Below are 23090 nucleotides of genomic sequence, written 5' to 3'. Positions count from 1 at the left end.
TGGCGGAGTAAACGCTTCATCACCCCGAATTATGTTATCACAATTCCAAGCTGACAGCATATTTAGTGTACATTAGGAAACCCCTGTGTGTTATCTGCACTCTTCTATTAAAGATATTTTATATATAATAAATTATCATACTATTCGCATATATCATTTTGAATTTTTTACTAAAATCAGCTTAGATAGAATCACATAGATCCAAGAGTCTAAGTGAGCAGTGGACTGTAATATTACTTTTTAAATTTATTTCAAGCGTATATTATATATGAATATATTATTTTTATATTGTAATAAATAATTTATTGTATGTTATTTACAAAGCTTAGAGCATATACGATACAAATTAGGCAATCTCACCAAGCCGTCTGAAAATAAGTTTAACGAATAGAATGAGTTGAGTTGCCCTACTTATTCTGTTTGCATTAAACCTAAGGTAATGTGTTTTGTCTAAAAGCTTTGCGTTGTTAACGTGAGCTATTTAAAACTATACGAAGAAATAACTTCTAAATAGCGGTTTCATTTCTCCCTAGAGGTGTCTATTCCTTCCCTCAGGTTATCGTACGATCTTAAGCCTTATGTATCTCTAACATAACATGCATTTTCTAATACCAAAATTGTATTCATTTTTTTTTAATCTGAGAAAAGATTCCTTAAACTTAAAATGTTACCGAGTAATGTGTACGATCTTCTAGAGGGAAACCTATTATATGGTCTTTTGAGAAAATAGTCAAAGGTCAAGTCTTTACTAATTAGTGTGCAATACGCTGTGAAGAACGTTTTACTTTCAGGATTATTAAATTAATGGAAGCTTTACATATAATATGATTCTGTAAAACTACGTGAAAGTGCTTTTAAAAACCTACTCTAATTAAATATGATATGATTTATGTTTAGAATAATATTTCTTTTTACTTTATATTTTGAATAAAAAAACCATTAAAACTTGCCTTTTACATAACATTTAATGTATCAAAACAAATTTATCATAATGACACAAGCACCAAAGGCATTTTAGTAATAACAGTAGAAGTTTAGCAAATAAAATATTACATTATAAATAAATATCATGTTGTGTATTCATTCATTAATTTCAAGATATTGTCAGTTCAAACTGAAACGGAAAGTTTAATTTATAATTATTAACTACAATTATCGTTTTAAATTAATAAAAACTTTGTTATTTATAACGTATCTTTATATAATATATAAAAACAATCAGTGTTATTCTTTCCCTAGAACACAGCCTGATCGAAGCTGCCTATTTTTTTTAAGAAAACTCCAGATAATTTACCAATATGAATTTCAAACGGGTAAACCGTTTCTTTAAATTACTCGTTATGTATATAATGTAAACATTTGAAGATAACGTCTAATAACTTTACCTGCTGTAAGCTGAGGCTCTTCACTAGGACTTGTCCGGAATGTGTATGCCTTCCAAAGCCGACTGGACCGAACCCGTAGCAGAGGAGTGACAGCAGCAACACCAGCGTCTGCACCGTACTAACCCACCACGTAAAATACGGCCTGTAGTCCGTTAGTTCGTCCAACTGTTGAGCAATCTCTTCCTGATGCGTCACAGATTTGCGAAGGGATCGACTGTGAATAATATTTTTTTCATTATATTAGATTGTAATATGATAAAACAAATGACAGAATAAATGCCTGTTTCTAACAAGAATTAAGTCTATCGACAAATGTTTTAAAAAAAATTCATCATCATCAAGATTGAGCACAAAGAACATTATAGTGGTACAAAAAGTGAACAAAAAATTCGTATTCCCGACAATTCAAAATGATAGTTACTTCTGTGAACCAAAAATTTATACATTAAAATAAAGGAATGTGAGCTTTAAGCCGGAAAGCACCAAAAAGTTTTTAGTGTGAATGTACTAAAAAACTAAAACCAAATATATTTATTCTATATCTAATCTATACTTCTGTTTCTTCTGAAGAGTCTCTTTGGATATTAAAAGCATTAAAATGATATACCAGCCCTATTCGAAAGAACTTTTGTAGAACAATTAGTTCAATAAATAATACAATAAAATTAATGTAGGTAAAATATTCTCATAATGGTTATCAGTTGAAACATAATTCGTAAGTATTAAATATTCATTCAATTGCTAAAGTAGTTACAGTTAAATAAAAACAAGAATTTTAATAGTAATACCGTTCAGATCGAAAGAGAGAAAATCGCAAAATACCATCTCATAAATAACACCCAATGCCATGTCCACGAGGTATTAATTTAAAAATCCATTACATAAAGTTAAAATGGGAGTTTCTGGTAAGCAGGGAAATATATTGAGGCCACAGGTGAATTATGACAGGATCCAGCCACTCGTTTCTATGTAAGTTAATTATACAATTTCCGTTTATATAAATCATCTTTATATATAATACATTTGTACTCTGAACTCCACCCACAGGACTGGACCGATTTTAATTAACTTTTTCGTATGTGTTAAGCTTGGACACCAGGTAGGTAGCTCTAATCGGCTTCCAGAGTTGTCTTTAACAAAAAGAAATGATATACCGTCCTTACTATTATCCCAGGCGAAGTGGCCAAGTGGTTAGAACGCGTGCATCTTAACCGCTGCTGGCGGGTTCAAACCCAGGCAAACGCCACTGAATATTCGTGTGCTTAATTTGTTTTTATAATTCATTTCGTGCTCGGCGGTGAAGGAAAACATCGCGAGGAAACTTGCATGTGTCTAATTTCATCGAAATTCTGCCACATGTGTATTCTACCAACCAGCGTTCGAACAGCGTAGTGGAATATGTTCTAGATCTTCTCCTCAAAGGGAGAGGTGGCCTTAGCCCGGAGGTGGGAAATTTACAGCCTGTTGTTTTTTTTTTTCTTATTTTATCGGAATAAGACGGACAGCTTTGTTACAGATATGTTTTATAATTATTAAATACGATTCCATCTGCTTAGATACATAAGAGTTCTAGATTAATTTAATGTCACGTATAAATATAGTATAGAGTTAACTCGTTAAATTATATTTTACGGCAGAGTTCCATGACAGTGTTCCGTTACGGATTCGCTGTACCTGATACTTACAAACATGGAAGGTACCTAACGATTTGCAACTTAGTACTCGTTAAATAAACATCAGCTTGGCTGGTAAAATTACAATGTCAATCAGTGTAAATGAAATGATAGTACAACCTTGCTCAATAGAAAAAAAGATTTTTTTATTGCATAGTTGAGCGACCCATGACGCTCATTGGAGCGTCATGGGTCGCTATTATTGAATTAAAAGACGTATATCTTAACTGATAATTCCGAATTCTAACCCTTGCCGCACCATAGTACATTTTGAGTTCATAATAGAAATATGATTTCATCTCGAAGATAAACATCGCGATCAAACCTGCCACTAGTATCCACCAAGCCGCATTTGAGAAGTCGGATGGACTAAGCTACAGACCTCCTTGAAATTGAGAGGAGTTCTTAATCCAACACAGATATTTATAAGCTGAATAAATTACTAATACTGTATATTTGTATATACACAGATTATTATAAACTGTTGTCCTTTCCCTTGGTATATTTAATTTATCTCGCCATTATTTGTACAACATAAGGGATATTTGTAGGAATCATTATTATTTATTACGACGCCAAAGTCTACAGGCGATGAAAACCATTTCTATTACGTGAGTTATCTGACAACACGCCAAGCAATTAAAAAAAATAGAAATACGGTGATCACGTGCAAGTATTCATTGTAGCATTCATTTGTTAAAATTTCATTAGGACTTAAAGGACTTAAACACGCGACCGCATTAAAGACTTTTTGGAATATCACAAGTCGACAAGGCGATTTCGTATCTCGTATCTCAGCTAGTATCCACAACAAAGCTAATAAGCTTCACGCTGTTCAAGTTCAAAACTTTTCATTATTTATAAAACTCACAAACAACAGAAACTTGTTCGTGTTCAAAGAATACGTAATAACTTTTATGCGGTTAAAGAAAATGAAGCAAGTTATGAAATTAAAAGTAGATTTTCGTTTTGTGAAATCTTTAACGTACTTAGCATTGAAATGTAAAAGTACATTGTACTATTTTGTTTAAGTTATTTATTTACCTTAGAACAAAATTAGGTTTTACCTGCCTTAATCCTTAATATTGATCAAATTTCAAGTAGGTACTTAAAATCTTATATATCTGATTGATTGATTGGTTGGTTGATTGATGGATATAGATATGGACGACTCACAATTGTTAGTACGATTTGATTTCTATAAGCAACAGTGACCACTAATCATTAAATAGTCCAATTGGTAATCTGCCTTTAAAATTTTTATATCAGATTTGTATTTAAGACTTATATAATTATCGTTAGTAAAATTCGAAAATACTTCAAAAAAATCACATCAAATAAAGTAATTTAGCGATCTATCAGTATATATTGATGTGTATATTAGTTGGGGAGAAATACAAATCACGTGGCACCTTTGAATGATTTTAATTAAGCTAAGATGATATAACTTATATAACGTGTAAATATAACTTAATTTATAGTATATACTACCGGCCTGGTTGGTATAGTAGCTAGCTTATAAGGCGGGATAGTAATAACAGCTAAAAAATTAAAAATTAGTAGTGTTTACGCTCCGTAACTTCGGCCTCTGATGAACTGTGCCTGAACTCTTTCCAGTCTTATCGGATTTGCTTTCAGATTGAGAGACAAGATAGTGCTGTTGTATTTGCACAGATACTTGAGCACTTTATGTCCTTCGTATGTATTATGTCCTATTCTCCCTTGAGATTGGCTGGCGTAACCGAAATCTGATAAAAGGTCATGATATATAAATTCTCCAAAGTAAAAAAGCCTTCCCAGATAGAAAAGACAAATGATATACGCGAAACACGACTGGAAGCAAGTAATAAACAAAATCGATTCTAAAATAATTGACCTCTATATCATTTCAATTTATAATCGAAACGTATTCGTTTGAAATTCGCATTGCATACAATTTATTTCGAATTTTGATTAGTCCAGCATTAAACTAAATATGTTTGATGCGAAATATGAAAACATAAATGTTATGCAAACATCAGGTGAGCTTCATAGACGGCTAAGCTCTTTGCGGAGCTCTTTAATAATTATGACGTGGATCGATAGCTCAACGAGTCTCCGTCCAACGAGTAATCCTGAAAATGATTCGCCCCCAACCGCAGACAGCGTTCTCTTTTATTTTTATAAAAGGTAGTTTTCAGATGAACAATGAACTCTACTTTTTATTTACAGAGAGTTTTTCAACAACACTAAATGGGCAAACGTATATGAAAGAAAGGATAAAATGTAAAATCGGATACCGTGAAAACGCAGAATCAGCTAGTTAAATCGAAAATCTAATCAACATACAAACTACGTATTCAAACTGAAATTATTATTAAGACTATTCTAGATTTCGATGTTCAACTCGATTGTTTCATTTTGTTGAAAAACAATATAAAATAATTCTCAGAATACTTGCACTAAATATTAGAAATTAATATATTCTTTTTGTGGAACAAAAGTCTTTGACAAGGCTTGCAGGACTCATCTCATCACACAAGCGTAATATTTCTCAAGGCCACCTTTCCCCAGCTTTCTCTCTATCTCTTTGTATTGTATATGGTTTAATAATAAAAGCCTTTAATATTCCCACGGCTGGGCTAAAGCCTCCTTTACCTTTAAAGAGAAGGTTAGGTTTATATTCCACCACGCTGCTCCAATGCAGGTTGGTTGATTCGTATGTGGCAAAATTTCGTTGAAATTAAATTAAATTAATATACGGTTTTGTATGAATTTATTTATTTATTTTTGTTTAAATTTATACGGTCTTTTCGATAGCAGTTTCATTTCTTGTAATTCAATTTATATGATACGTTGTTGATTTATCTGTTTATATAATGCATGACACGCACATATTATAGCGAAAACAACTTCGTTCCAACGAGATTTACCACGATGTGTTTCTTATTTTATTAAAATTATTTGAAGTTATTTACTACAAGAACGTTCGAAGCGTATACCAAAACCACAAATCATTAAACGTATGTCTACTTATCGTACTTACAACTTCAAACGTTACATACAATTAATATGATCGAGTCTATCCAAAAGGTGGCAGCTTTATATTTAATTTAATATTGAATCAGATATGGTGTCGACTTTACATCGTCCTTGAGAGTCTATTTGAATAAAGTACATTTATTACTAAATAAAAGTATCACGAGAATTTCTGTTTGTTGTACGAGGAATACATAAATACTGTCTGTAAAATTATGCTTATTTCCGAAAAAAGATAAAAAATAGGTCAGTAAGAGGAAATCGCGTAACGAATAGAACTACATTGACGTAACTCTTTCACGTCGAATTTTAAATTCCGACAATTGATTGATTATGACGTTTGAAATATCAATGTATTGGAAATAAATAAAAATACATATTTATGATTTCAATTCTTTTTAAGGTGATTAAGCAGAATTTTAAGATCACGTGTTCCTAATCCTAAAATTTTGCTATGGGTAACTATTCATGTATGTGCTGATCTGTCGTTATTTATAGATATTAAATGTGTACATCCTTTTCCATTAAATAAATAAGTTTAGTAACAATTGTGCTTAGAAAATTTTTACGCAGAAATGAAAATTAATATAAAATATTAAGGAAAACTTTGGCAAGAATTACAACGCTGTGTTGGACACACGTATGACAGAATTTTATTAGTTTCTACCGCCTTTTTTTATGACATAGGCAGGCGGGCTAGCAAATGGACCACCTGGTGTTAAATTATCATCACACATAGATAATATTAATTATTCCTTCCATCGCTAACCTAGAGAACAGGATGTAATTCGTTGTGCCTATAGTTGCACTGGCTTACTCAACGTTAAAACCATTGCGTTTGAACCAGTAATATTCGGTTTAAATTCACGTATTCCATCCGCTGTTCCATCCAGGCTTTTGTGCCAACAATTTAATATTAAAACTGATTACGGTAGCACTCAGAAACATGGAGTGCGCTGAGTTGCATTTGAATCATGTAATCATAGTCACTTAGTCGCTTACAACTAAGTAGAATCCGTAATGTCCTACATATTTCCATTAATAATGCAGTCTTCAAAATCAATACTAGTACTGTATTTTCAATCGGTTCATCATATTGCGACCTAGTTTGGAAATATTAATTTAAAAAAAAGTATAACTGCGTATAAAACAGAGCCGCAATGACTCAGTGGTATAAGTTAATCTTACAAGATTATGGGTTCAAACCAAGACCAATTTTAAGCATGCGTACACTTTATTTTGCGTTCATTAATGTTTTTATAATAGTTTAGTTATGTCATTTATACCATAAACAAACTAAATATTTTTTATTATACACCTATATAGATATAAATTACATACCAGATAGCTTTGTAAGAGGCTTATCGCTAAAACAGCGATGTAATACATCTACGGCATTACTAACAAAATGTTGTCTATGACAGGGACGGCATAAGTTGAACAACGATCTCTCTTCATATTTCATACGCCAGAAAGAGAGAACAGTATTATCCAAATACCTACTAGATTATTATGACATTGAATATCAATTTTAAAACGAATACTCAACACACATATTCATACATAAGTATCAGTATGTAACCATTATGTACTACAATAATTAATTGTTCAACTACATAGTTTCTCAAGTTCGTGCAAATCAAAATTAAACGGAATATGAATTCGAAGCGATTTAATAAATTAGCCAGCGATATACGCTACACAGTAAAATTTAGTGATTTATCAGACGTACCGGAAAAATCTGCCAACAACGCCCATTCCAAACTGCCTTCTATTTGAATTGTCTGCCAAGGGTTCTAGCATGGGGGTATGGATGCGAGCGCCACCCGCACCCCACTGTACACTCCTCTCTGGCCTTCTGTACTCCACGCTTGACGACCGGATTGGAGAACGGGCACTGGAAATCATATATAAATGTTAAATCATATTTTAAGAACATTCTTGATAATTCAGTTATTTAAGCAATGTTTCGTTACCACATTAACAGTACTAGTAATGATTTTAGTTTCATTTATATTTGATTGTCAAGTAGTATCATATTCTCTAAACGATTTAAAAGAGTTATTATGAATTTGTGGAATCGCTCAACGAAGTTATCGCTTTAGATTCTAAAAAGTATATTTACTCAACCACGCCTGTTATATTTCGGGTCCACTAAGAGCAATCAATACTCTTGGTACAGAACAATAATATCATATCATAGAAATAATTTGAGCTGAGATGGCCCAGTGGTTAGAAGGCGTGCATCTTAACCGATGATTGCGGGTTTTAACCCAGGTAAGCACCACTATATATATGTGCTTAATTTGTGTTTATAATTCATCTCGGGCTCGGTGGTGAAGGAAAATCGTGAGGAAACCTGCATGTGTCTAATTTCATCGAAATTCTGCCACATGTGCATTCCACCAACCCGCATTGGAACAGCTTTAATGTATGAGGAGGCCTTATCTTAGCAGTGGGAAATTTACAAGCTGTTACTTTACTTTACTTTTTTACTTTACTACTTTAGAAATAATTAATAATAGTATATAACTAAATGCAATTAATATTAAAAATTAAGGAATATTCAAGATGTTTCCAATGACACAATATTTCGCTCCTCCAAAATAGATTTAGGTATTACAAAAAACTTCTATAATATAACAAGGGAGCAACAAACTAGATAAAGAAGTTGAAAATACTTCAAATGTCTCATAAAGAACTGAATTATACAACTGACCCTTTTGACCGTGAGTTATTTTCAAAGTTTGCCGTTATTAAATACGTTTCTATTAAATAATAGCGACGCTTTTTTATTTCATTATTAAATAAATGATTTTAAGAAATGTTAAGTATATTTAAGATATAGTTTATGTTACATTTACACAATGTATTTTTGTTTCTTAACTTGACATTTTTGTTTGATTGTGAACTTAATGATATGATAAAAAATTATTGATGAAAGTATTTCATCTTTGATTCTATGTGCTTAATTTGTAATGAAATAAGTTATAAAAAAGATATGAGATCTTACTACGTGATAAAACATTTCAAGGAGAAAATGACTGTAATTCAATAACTCACTGAAAAAGTGATAGCATGAGATCAACAATAACAGTTTGAAAATTTCCCACAGCTGAGCTAAGGTCTCCTCTACCTTTAAAGACAAGGAAGGAACTATGTTTCGAGCTTATTCCACCATGTTCCAATAAGAGTTAGTGGATACTCATGTGACAGAATTTCGTTGAAATAAAACACATGCCAGTGTCCTCGTGATGTTGCTTCACCGTCGATTACGAGATGAATTATTAACACAAATTAAGCACATGAAAATCCAATGGTGGTAGCCTGGGTTTGAATTCGCAATCATCGGTTAAGATGCACGCTTTCTAACCACTAGACCATCTCCGCTCCTATATAAGCTAAAATTTTCTATAAAAAATTATTTTTATATATATTCTATCTTTTTTTATATATATTATATATATTCTATCTTTTGTAGTTATCTCGCATTCAAGACGAATATATTATTAAAATTACTTTCAACTGGCGGATTAACCCGTTAGTGAGTAGGCTCAGGTGTAAAGTACCCTACGTCCTTCTCATAGCAACGAGTGTACAAAATTTTACATTAAGTATAATAATGTTATGATGGGCAAACGAAGATCTTATTAAACGCTAATTTCATAAGTCAAAATATGTAAATTTAAATCTATTGAGAACCATGCTATTAACATTTCAATACTCCAATGAGTAAACAACAAAATTTGGTGATATTTTACAAAAGCGATTATTTAAAGAGATTATATCGCGCGATGTTCTGTTATAAATTCACGACAAAAGATTTTGTTAATACATCAAATTTATCATTATCTATAACATCGTTAATATTCTTTTGTATAATTAAACTTTTAATACTGTTACTATGTTCAAACCGAAAACATGCTATTTATAAAAAAAAAATCGATTATTTATTTTTAGCTGATTAAAAACGAAAAGTTATCAATAAATATAAAAAAGAATTCCACCAACCCGCATTGGAACAGCGTGGTGGAATATGTTCCTTAAAGAGAGTGGAGGCCTTAGCCCAGCGATGGGAAATTTACAGGCTGTTTTTGTTGCAGGCTCGATTAAAATAAATTACCTTATATAGTATGAATTAAATAACAGACACAATGAAATAAATTAAGAAAGTTCTGGAATAATTTCATAACATGAAATATAACTGTTATTAAAAATTCAGTGTGAATTAAAACAATAACCCAAAGAAAGTTTGTATAGTATTTCGCAATACCGTATAAAATAGAAAGAAACGTCGAGAAAAGAAAGAGAAGGGTAGCTTGGAAGATATCTTTTTTTTTTTTCTTGCGTGACGGTTTCTGCCAGTCCAGTCTATAATAGACGCCTATAAGAACTTCTTTCAATAAGTATTTTTTTAACTAGTTTTTCAAACATTTTCAGTGGTTAATCAAATATAATTTTATTGCACTTTTAATATATACATTTTATTGTATTTGTTGTTTTCATGAGAGGAACTTTAAGCACCTCTTTATATATAAAAATCACTCAAATATTCAGTGACAACCAATTCTGTGTCAAAATCGTATGATGTTTATTTCTTTATACAATTAATTTCTAACAAACTGATGTTGCCAGTATTATGAAACAAATCAACAAAACCGTCATTCAATACAAATAAATACATATAATAAAACTTGAACAGAAAGTTACCTTTACAATTAAGAATGTAATAATTTCAGTACAACGGTGGTGGTACCTTTAAATTACCTTTTACTAAATGTATGGTTCGGTGGTATACTATCACATATTATATCGCTGTGCAGAACTAATTAGTACGATTGTTTTAACGTCTGAAGTATGAGTAACCAAGTGTAATTAAAGGCCCAAGGGACTTCTTACTTTCCAAGGCTAGTGGCGTATTTGTGATGTAAGGTTTCGTTACTACTCCTCACAATACCATTGTATATATGCTATACTGACAAATAACTCATTCGTCAGTCCACCTAACTATTAGAAATAAAAAAAACGTGAAATTCTGGTTCAATTTTGCTTGTTAGAACCTACTGGAAATATATATACATATATTAAAGGTTGTAGTGGGGGTAGTTTTTGACATTATGCATATAATATTACATATCTATTATTTAGTTGGTCCAATTATTTAATCTCCCATTCAAAGACCCTTGTCACAGAGATTTGGGTAAACTGATATATCTGACAGATACGTTCTATATGAACATTTAAATGGAAATCAGTATCAACGTTCTGCGTTTTTATTCTCTTTTCATATTATGTCATAAACTTAAAGTAACTTCACTTGGTGGTAGGGCTTTGTGCACGCCCGTCTGGGTAGGTACCACGCACTCATCAGTTATTCTACCGCCAAATAACAGTACTCAGTATTTTTGTGTTCCGGTTTGAAGGGTGAGTGAGCCAGTGTAACTACAGGCACAAGGGACATAACATCTTAGTTCCCAAGGTTGGTGGCACATTGACGATGTAAGGTAATATATCTTACAGCGTCATTGTCTATGGGTGATGGTGACCACTTTCCATCAGGTGGCCCATATGCTCATCTGCCGACCTATGCAATAAAAAAAAAACTAGAATATTCGTTAAATTTATATATTAATGAGTATTTATTACTTGCCAGTATCTCAAATCCCTACGTACAAAATAACACCGTTATATAGAGTACTAATGTAAAATAACCGAGATTCTAATAATATTCTATCTGAAACAGCCTTCACTTCACTTTGCGAAACTCTCCCCCGGGACACATAAAAACGAAACACATCTTAGTATAATACATCACAGTATTATATTTAAAATTTAGCGCGTAGGATGAAAATGTATAATTCAATAACTCAGACGAAATGTAATATTGTTATGATCGATAAAGCCTTATCAATTTCAACGCTATTATAATCAACCTACTTGTCAAAGTTATATGTAACTTTGTTTTATTGTTTATGCCCTTGTTAAGGGATATATTTACAATAATAATAAATTCAACGAAATTATCATACATTCGCATGAAACATAGGTTTCAGTAGCCATGTTAATTGTTCAATACTTGCCGGTTTTTTCTAAGTAGAATCTGTTTTCTGAACCAGTAATAGCTTTACTTTAAGTCAACATAGTATTCTAAAGTGTTTTATAAGACTACTTAAATACAGAATATTTTGTTTTGCCTTATTAGTTTCAATGAGATTAAAGGAGAATGCCCAATAATAGTATCACAAAAAATCTTCTTGTGTCTCTTTTTTATAAACTTATTTATTATAAAGTAAAATTAAACAAATTATTTTAAATATGATGACATTATAATATCTCCGGATAACTTCAAACCAAAAAAAAAGTAGTTGTTTCGTCTACATTGTATATTTATAAAATCGATCAACTTAGTCCGATTATGATGACGTTGCGAGTTTCGATTCTTATTTTTAAAATTAATTTCCAATATACATATAATAGAATTTTTTACATTTTATCTAAAAATACTTAAAATATGCATAACACTATTATAATATATACAATATGCATTAAAAAGACTTTTTGTTTATATAGATACAATTTATAAACAGATAATTAATAAATAAATAATCGATAACTAAATCGATAATAACTTTTACTTCTGTCTGGCAGCACGAGTAATATGTCACTCAGTAACTGTTTTCATTGTTTGTTTTAAGCTCGTGGTAATATTTTAGTACGTGTATAACAGCATTGGTGTTAGTATAAGCTAAAGTGATTGTGAGGCTGAGACTCCTTTGCTTTAGTTATACTTTTAATCCTTGCAGAGTTTACCTTGTGACTTATAATTTAACCACAGTGATTGTGAACGACGTGAAAACCCACCTGTCACTTCATCAGAGAAACGGCAATTAAACCAAGAGATCAGCAGCGCGTACGTTTAATGATGTAAATGCACCAGCCCAATTTTTAGATAACATTTTTGAAGAATATTGTTATATTTTTGAAGCATATAAATGATTAATATGAAATAAAATAATTTTTGTATATTGCCTAATTGTTTTATTTCTCTCTCTCTCTCTCCATCTCACTCTTTCTCTTTCATTCTTTCAACAGCTGTCACTGCTGGGCTTATTTTCAAACCATAGTGTACCTTAATATAGATTTAACAACTACTTTTATTTTATTAATAATACTTTTATATTTATTAATTCCGGAGTTTTAGCCATGTTGTTTTATTTTTATATGTTTCTGTAGCATTATCATTATAAAATAAACATGAATTAAAGTTGACACAAAAAAATTTGTGGCGATACTAAAGTCCATAGTATTTTGGGCATTCTCCTTTATAATCTGATTTCTAAATTAAGGGACAAACTGTTTATCCTTAACAAAAGTTATTTAATTAGCCTAGCTGAGATAGCCAGTACTTGATCTGTGTTTCTTTTGATGACCGTGTTATAATTCATTGAGACTTTTGTCGTAGTTCAACCATGTAACTGTTTATAAAGATTATTTTTGTATGGAATAAATAAATAAATTATTATTATTAACTGTTACATAAAACTATAACAAGAACTGGTTATGAATATTATGGACTTAAAGTCATAAAGAAATTCATTAATGATTGACACTTCATTTAAGTTCAAGAGCGGTGTAACTCGTGGTTTCAAAGCCTATTATCAAATTTTGTAGAGGATTTTTTTCAGGTTTTGATAATAATTTACAATCAATTATTCGATATTGTGTACATCTCTTAACTGTGTAGTTTATTAATTCATAAAAATCATCTTTGAAGAAGTCACAAAACTCATTTACTTTAAAGTACTTAATATATTACATTTATTTATAATTCATCATATTGTTTTATTTCTTGTACATTATTTTAATATAGTAATGTATCTGTCAGCTGTCGAATAGAGTTTATTTTTGGAATTACTGAAAATGCTTAAAATAGGTTTGACTGAAATATATCGATATTTTTTTCCTCGAATTTAATTTACAGTAGTGTCTGTAATGGATGGAAAGTTAATCGATTATATTTGTATTAACAAAAAAAAAAAAAAACATAAAACCTTTTTCGAATTCGAAAACAATTTCAGAGAATTTATTTTTTTGTTTGATTATGGTTCAACGACGTCATCAAGTCAAGTTGATATCTTAAAATGATGTAATGATTAGAAATGAGTCATCAAATAAGGGCATTTATCTGAGTATAGGTTTTTCTTTCTTAATAATCGCGTTCTTAACTACGTCTATTATAAGAGCTCAACCATTATAAAATACGTTTCATATTTCTTTAATTTGTTTGCATATAACTTTAGAAAATGCCTTACTACACCTATTTTATAAGAAGTTCACAACCTTTTGCGCATTAAATATATTTGTAATTTATAACACAATGGATTCTAATATGAAAAAGTTCAAATAGAAAGTAAACGCATAGCCTATCATTATAAGCCGATTTCGGATGCTTAAAATTGATAATAAAGGCAAGCGAACTTTTCATAATGTAGACACATAATCCAGAAACATAATTCGAACTAATTAGAGCTGTTCGATTACCCTCGATTCACGATTTACAAAAGCATATAATTATCAGCAAAAACGATTATAAAACAATACAATTACCATTTTGAATGCGCCATTTACTTCACAATAAATTTAGTAGCTGGATCTTTTGTTAGTATTTTTTAATATTTTCTAAAGCGTTTTTTTAAGAGAGCCGAGATGGCCCAGTGATTAGAACGCGTTCTTCTTAACCGATGATTTTTGGTTCAAACCCAGGCAAGCACCACTATATTTATGTGCTTAATTTGTGTTTATAATTCATCTCGTGCTCGGCGGTGAAGGAAAACATCGTGAGGAAACCTGTATGTGACTAATTTCATTGAAATTCTGCCACATGTGCATTCCACCAACCCGCATTGGAACAGCGTGGTGGAATGTGTTCCAAGCCCTCTTCTTAATGGGAGAGGAGGCCATTAGCCCAGCAGTGGGAAATTTACAGGCTGTTACTTTTTTACTTTTTTTAAGAATGTCTTATGCGTCAAATTATCAATAAAAAAATTCGTTATCGGCAAAGCTTTTAATACATATTTTTCAAACAGTTAAATAATTGATACTTAAAAAAAAACTACAAACGTAAAATTGTTTAGCTTTGAAATTCAAGAGGTTCTTGTTGAAATAAACTCACGAATTCAATACACAAATAAATAATCCTTTACAATTAATCAAACTTTACCGTTGTTAAATAACATTTTTTAATTCTTACGTAGTTATTTGAATAGGAACATTTTCAATTTATTTTTTAAAAGTAAATTAATGTCGTTATTGACCCTTTGCCGATATTGACACTGATTCGGGTTAATTGGCACTCAAGAATTACCCGAATAAACTCTTTTTGGAGAGTAAATCTAGATTGTCGATCGAACATAAATTTGGTTGTACCTTTAGAGTTTTTTTTTGTTTAAAATCTTATAATAAAAACCCATTCTATAATAGTCCTTAGAAAAATACATTTACTATATTAGACAACAATTTAATTTTCAAATAAAACCTCCTGTTTACATCATAAAAAAAGTATTTTATTGGTCCTTGTTTCACCTTTGGTTTTAGTTTAGTTTAGTCACCTTGGATGACTCGATATAATTAATATTTTACGTATGAAATGACTACATTTATTATTTCTACAATATAATTTTTTTTCAGATTATAATAAAAAGAACGCAAAAAAAAATGCGTTCCAAATTTAAACTTAATTAGAGCTTTTGTTACACGTTGTCTTAAAAAAGCAATCAATCGTCTAGACAGGCCCACATAAAGACATATTTTGTGGTTGGACACTCAAGTGTTTAGTAAATATTTTTGTGTCTACATAATGTACGGTTGCTAACTGCTTATTCTAAAACATTTGCAGTGAATGCGAGTACGCGAGTGTGTAATCATAATTTGAACTTAATTAATCTGTCAAGTTAGCGCAATATGATGTTATAATACGACGCGGGCTTGAGAGCCGAGTGCGATTATTAACTAAAACTTCGTTTCAGATTTGCCACGGGTAAAGTGAATTTAGCGCGAGGAATGTTAGACCAGCAAGTATTCGCTTAATAAAAAATTATAAACACTTTTCATTATTTATAAATCATTCTGATAATTTCTACAAATATATGTCAGTATATGTATAATACTAGCTGTGTTCGTGACCTTTCACGCGTTAGATTTAACAAAACAAAATATTATTTTAGCCTAAATTAACCCTTATTATATTAGTTACCTGCCAGTGAAAGTCCCATCAAAATCAGTCCACGCGTTCCAGAGATTAGTGGGAAAAAATGGACAGATAGGTAAAAGTAGTGAAATATGTTTTTTGGTGTACGTACCGTGTATATATACATATGCATTTCGTAAAATAGGGCTATTTTAATATTACAAACAGACACTCCAATTATGTTAAATGAATAGATTAATATAAAAACCGGTTTCGCTTTATTATGACAGTTCCAAATGATGACGAAAACTATTGCTCTTTATATAAGTCATTCTTCATATTTCTTTAGGTAGTAGCAAGTCTAATTACTGTTTATTTTTTATTTCAATAAGCACTTATGTCCAGTAGTCAAGGAATGAATATCGTTTAAATAATTCTACTATCCGTAAGTAAAAAAACGAATCATTTCTCGTAACCTTATATTTTTGTATATAATATTATGTGTAAAATTTTACTACTATATATTCAGCACGATTGCAATTAATAACTGACATTCAGCTGTCATTGAATCATTAAGCGTATGGACGAGTAAATTGTTTATTAATGAGTTTAAATTTTTACTATGATTAACATAATCTATATTAATATTTTAAATGTGAAAGTAACTCTGTCTGTCTGACTCTCTTTCACGACAAAAACGCTGAACCGATTTTGATTAAATTTGTTTCTAAGAAAGCTTGAACACCCAGAAAGTATACAGTAACCTTTTTTGTCTAACAACAACCAAAACTCTAAAACGCGAGCGATTCCGCGGGCGACTAATGGTATTTTTTTATGGTATAGGTTGGCGGCCGAGCATATGGGTCACCTGTTGGTAAGTGGTCACCATCACCCATAGACAATGACGCTGTAAGAAATATTAACTATTCCTTACATCGTCAATGCGCCACCAACCTTGGGAACTAAGATGCTATGTCCATTGTGCCTGTTACACTAGCTCACTCACCCTTCAAACTGGAACACAATAATACTGCGCACTGTTGTTTAGCAGTAGAATATCTGATGAATGGGTGGTACCTACCCAGGCGGGCTTGCACAAAGCCCTACCACCAAGTAAATATATTAAACTTCTATCTGGACCATCGTTTCCAACTCTAATATACATAATATTCTGTATATAAACTTACAAGGCGAATTCCTAATTCGTAAAAACAGCACGGACTGAAGGAGAGGTAAAGATATGGTATGTGATATATTTCTTAATAATATTAAATCTGAGTAAGTTATACATTATTTCGATTTCTTTATTGGAACATATTACCCTTAAAAGACCCTAGAGTTATTTGTTGACTCAATGCTAATCCCATTTGTGATCCAATAAACCTATCCACTTTTCGTTAGTTCTTTCACGACAAGGGACCCGATAGCAATAAATTATTCCAAGTTTTCAAAGCAATAAAACCTAAAATATTATACCGTTCAGCTTTTTTTTGGTTTATATATTTTTTTTATTACATAAACCTTTAGTACTTGAATCACTAATCTAAAGAATAACTATTTTATAATTTAAAATATTGACATTCGATCAGTTGCAGTTGAAGTCTTATTTCAACCAATAACGTTTCAGAAACTGGATACATCACAAAATAAGAGTCTAAAATTTATTAATAATATTAATGCCATCGAAATTCTGCCACATGTGCATTCCACCAATCTGCATTGGAAAAGCGTGATGGAATATGTTCCACACACTCCTAAAAGGAAGGCCTTATCCCAGCAGTGAGAAATTTTCAGGCTGTCACTTTACTTATTAATATTTATTGAAGCAAATTAATTTATATTTTATCTCGAATAATAGTAGTTAAATTGATTTCAGTATTCAAACGATCAAAACGACAGTTTTCGAGAGCTTTATTCTAAGTTACTATTATGTAATATTATATAATATTTTTAATCGTTACATTTCTTACTTATTATTTTATATATATTAATCGGATTTATTATTTTATGGTTGTTTGTTGAAATGTTGTGTTTCTATCATGACTTACGAGTAGCAGCGCTATCTAGTTGGTATTTATTCGAAACAATATACAAGTACATTCGCTCGAGTACGAATAACCTCTTGACATTTACCTTTGCGAGAATAAACATTAACCACACATTTCGAATCTACTTAGTAATTACACAAGTTGCAGTTTTCAATTTGCTCGCACAGGTAATATACTACAACTAGTGACTTCTTAAACTTGTTGTATTTATATAAGGATGAGCACACACGTATCAACTATTTCATTAAATCAAAATATATTTATTCAAGTAGGATTTTACAAGTACTTTTGAATCATCATTTAACAACTACATATATGTATAAAGTAAAGCTACCATCGGTTCGGAAAGTAGATTCTACTGAGAAATACTGGCTAGAAATTTAGTAGTTACTCTCTTTCAACATTCAAAAACATAGTGTTAGTTAAATACTTATATATATTTACGTAATATATCCTGGCTGGAAGTTAACAAGTATTCATTACAAAAAGTCATACGAGAAACCAATCGGTCCACCTCAACTGTAGACACAGATCATAAACTACGCACAAGATATAACTCACCGTCGTATGAATAGAACAGGTAATAACGGTTTTAAAAACTTACCTTTTGGTTCCATCAACATTATCTTCGTCGTGATGATGCTGATTTAGTGGTGAGGTCAGGGCTTGAGGGGTAAAGAAAACGTCATCTACTTCGACGTCATCGTGCGGACTGCTCGCGCTGCCTCGAAACGAACGTGACCATTGCGTTGACGTCGACTGGCGTGAGCGTCTTGTAACCGCCTGTTAAAATAAATAATATCTTTTAAAATACTAGCTAATATCCCGCATACGTCTTAATGCCTCTTTATTTGTTACTATCGTCCCGTCTCGGATTCACACGGGTGTTCATAAGTTCTTTTTTTATATTTTTACCTTTGTTTATATATTTTTGTTGCTTTCTGAAATGTTTAACAATTGTTATTCTATTTCAACTAATTTACACGAAAACCTTAATAAATGGGATATCTAAACCTTCCTTATGAATCCCTCACTCTATTAGTAAAAACGGCATGAAAATCCGTTCAGTAGTTTCGGAGGTTATCTCGAATATGCAGACGGACAAAAGTGGCCGCAGGACTTTGTTTTATAATATGTAGTGATTAAACAATTATCTGCAACAGTACGTGCTAAAATATTCTACAACGTCAATTTTCACGATTGGTTGATTGGTATACAAGTTAATGTGCTTCAACGCTATCTAGTAGGGTGAACAAAACGATACTCCAAAAACTTTCCTCGTGAACAAAAACGTATAAGTACGATCATGGTGATCAGCTAAAGTGTATTGAAGTATTAATCTGACATAATCGGATTTTTTATAAAAAAATTCAACAGCGAAACTAATTTCTTTAACAAGCAAGTTTACCTCGTCTTATTCTTTGTAAATACGATGAATACGCTCCGTAATCATCAACGGCAGCCAACTCAACGTGGCTCATTTATCACGTCCGTTCTCGCTCACAAAAATAAGAATTATAAATAAAAACGCTACATTTGCATGCTACACTCTATAAATCCATTTTTAAGGCATAGTGCTCTTAAGAGAAGCGCCTGTATTATGTACCTTGAGAGTTCCTTTCGGGGGTATTGCTACGACCAGCGACTATGTTATTTACGATGCCATAAAGCTCGACTCGATCCCTAAAGACATCGCTTTTATAATTTATTGCACAGAAATATGGTAGCCTAATTCGTCTGTCGCATATTTTGGATGCCACTAAAATGAGAAATTATTGGAGGCGTATATATTTAGACCGCGATAGAACGTGCGCGAAATTCGCCATTTGCGTATCTAAAGTTTATGCAATCCAACGCATATATCATGGAATGTGAATACCCAGTTTTCTAGACTTAAAATTTTAAAAGTGAAATATAATTTAGTTTCATTATTTAGCTGGCGACACTGACGTATATTGAGAAAATATTAATTTTCGTAAATGAAATTCGTGATGCAGTGAAACGATAAGAATTTTTACATACAATCGCTTATTTTTTTTATTTATCAACTAAGCATAGAAATACTAAATACCTATTTTATAAATGTTTTTTTATGATACAGCTAGATGGATAGAGATCGTTAATGGTCAATATCGCCCATAGACTTTGGCTCTATATGAAATATCAACCAATATTTGTGTTGCCAATGCGTGTATAACCTTTGTAAATAATCTGTTGTCGCCTATAATAACTTCATACATCCGTCATACTACAACGCCCAACAATAATACAAAGCATTGTTCTTGATAGAATAACTGATAAGAGGAGGCTATTTACCCAGACTAGACCCAAGTTAAGCTAAAATTCTTCTAATATAATGTAATAGACAACCCTTTCGAATTTATAGAACCATGAAACTCATAATCCATTTAAGCGTTTAAGAGAATGGGAATATCCGATAGTAATAGAGTTCATTGCTCCATAAAAAGACATTATCGGAATTAGGATTCCAGCGTTCTGAAATATCATAACATAATACGAGAAAACGAATTGTTTGTTCGAGCAAAGTGTTCAGTGTATTCAACCGTAATCACATACTTAAATTTAATTTAAAACCATATAATATAATGATCTTATATTAATAAGCAACTATGTGCCCTGTTGCTAATAGAGACAAAATAAACCTAAGCCACATCATTTAAAAACAATGTATCTATCTATATATATGTGAAGGTCCCATATATACGGAATTAGTAATATTCCTATTCCATACAGTTAAGCTTGAAGCTTATGTTAGGCAAGGAGACGACTATAGCTACGACGACGACGACCGAACCCAAAGGGTCAGGATCGATTCTACAATTTTTAAATCACTAGACGGCCCTCAAACCATTGCGCTATTGACGCTTCAATATTAAAATGGCATGTTATAACAACCATCATATATTAATCATTTTCATTCTGAATTATAAATACAATATATATTAATACATAGATATAGATTATAAACAGGCCACATAATTGAATTTCTGCATATTACCATCACTCTCATTAAATACTATGAAACAAAGCCAGTTGCCGCTGTCTGTCCCTATGTATGTTTAGATCTTTAAAATTACGCAACGGATAGTGCTACGGTTTTTTTAATACATAGATTGGTCGTGAGGAAGATTTTTCTATACAATACATGGACTACATAGTAAAGAAACACTACATTTTAGAAGATTCTAATGTGATGTTGTTAATATACATATTTTGTATGTAGTATATTTTTAATATCAGTATTTTATCCGTGCGAAGCCTTGCCTCGCTATTTTAGTGATTAAACGATGTCCTTATAACAAATTATAATTATATTGCTTATCTTATTTACGAAAGATAAATTCTTCCTGTTACTGAATTCCGGTTAGTTTTCAACAAATCTCCTACATAAAGTTTAATATAACTCTTAAACCTCTATATAAATTCTACGAGCGATCGCTATCAAAGAGCACGAAACGATATTTACTCTCTTTAATCACGTACGTGTGAAACAGTACTAATTAAATATATATATTGAAATACATATCATTGTACTATAAGGCGTATGTTTGTTTCAATATTTTTCTTTCAATATTTATTGGTTTTCGTGTGTTAAAATCATGTATAAAAAAAGTTCAAATCAAATTTCATAAAATTTCGTTCATTGGTTTGGTTGTGATAGAGAGACAGATGGACAGACAGTTACTTTCACATTTATAATATTAATATAAAAGTATAGATATAGATATGTCATAAATTATAAATAAAACAAAATGTTCAGTAAAACTAATTCAAAGAAAAACATCATCCATATGACGAAAGAATCTAGTAGCGTTTAAAAAATACAGTTAAGTACTCATTTATAGTAAATTTTAATATTTAATCATCTTGAGTGTGTATTACGTAATGTAATAGGCGATACGTGTTGCTTCGCTATTGAAGTTGTTCTAAGTCTTACAAAGCAGATGCAAGCTTGCAACGTAAAGCCTATTAAGTGCCTCGACATCAAAACCTTCTAAGACGGAGTGATAAATGTTCGCTTTTTCTAATAAAAACATCTTATTGATCATTACTCTATCTTTTATAAGAAAAATGACTTTAAAAAGAATCCATTTAAATTTAATTTTCTTAAATCTTTAACATGAAATAAAATAATTGATCTTATTAAGTTTAAAGTAAAATCTTTTTTAATTAAACTGATGTTCATCAAATCATGTCCCAAATAAAATAAAGAACATAATAGAACAATCAATCATCGTTAAATAAAAAAAGGGAACTCATATCACATAAATTTTATCTTAATTTTCATTCTTAATCAAGAAAAGTGAATAGAATCTCGTGAATTTCGTTTTATTATCTTGGCATTGTTAAAACCCGTCTGTTAACATACCTATTCACCGTATATTCTATACCATCAAGCAGGAATACTTGAAAAGTATTACTTACTTGAAGTGTTGTTGTATTTCGGTTATTAATAAGTGAGCCTGTGTAACTACAGGCACAAGGGACATCAAATTAAAATGTTAGTGGCACATTGACGTTAGAAGGAATAGTTCCATTTTTTTGGACGACAATGCCTATTTCCAGCTACAAACTCTTACTATCAAGTCCAACCTTGTGATAAAGAATACAAAAGCGAGAAAATTTGGAGCACAAGTGTTACAAATATAATTAAAGATACAAAATAAAAGCTGTTAGAGTATACTTGCGAAGTTTTCTAATATTATCACTATATATTTTACAAAGTAAGCATTCTGTGTTGCATTAAGCATTAAAGCGC

The 23090-nt window shown here is 31.2% G+C and overlaps 1 protein-coding gene across 1 annotated transcript in view; it reads right to left on the bottom strand.

Annotated features, from left to right (window-relative positions):
• Window positions 1-23090, bottom strand: part of LOC124530015 (inactive rhomboid protein 1) — a 152784-nt gene that overhangs the window by 6200 nt on the left and 123494 nt on the right. The window contains exons 4-6 of the mRNA XM_047103988.1: window positions 18915-19093; window positions 7809-7973; window positions 1386-1599 (exon numbers count right to left, since the gene is read on the bottom strand). Of these exons, the coding sequence (XP_046959944.1) occupies window positions 1386-1599; window positions 7809-7973; window positions 18915-19093 (558 nt within the window). The remainder of the gene's footprint in view (window positions 1-1385; window positions 1600-7808; window positions 7974-18914; window positions 19094-23090) is intronic.

Source organism: Vanessa cardui, chromosome 5, assembly GCF_905220365.1.
Source record: "Vanessa cardui chromosome 5, ilVanCard2.1, whole genome shotgun sequence".
In the NCBI taxonomy this organism is placed as follows: Eukaryota; Metazoa; Arthropoda; class Insecta; order Lepidoptera; family Nymphalidae; genus Vanessa; species Vanessa cardui.
Note: the sequence above shows the minus strand (reverse complement) of the source record. Positions and strands in the feature narration are given on the sequence as shown.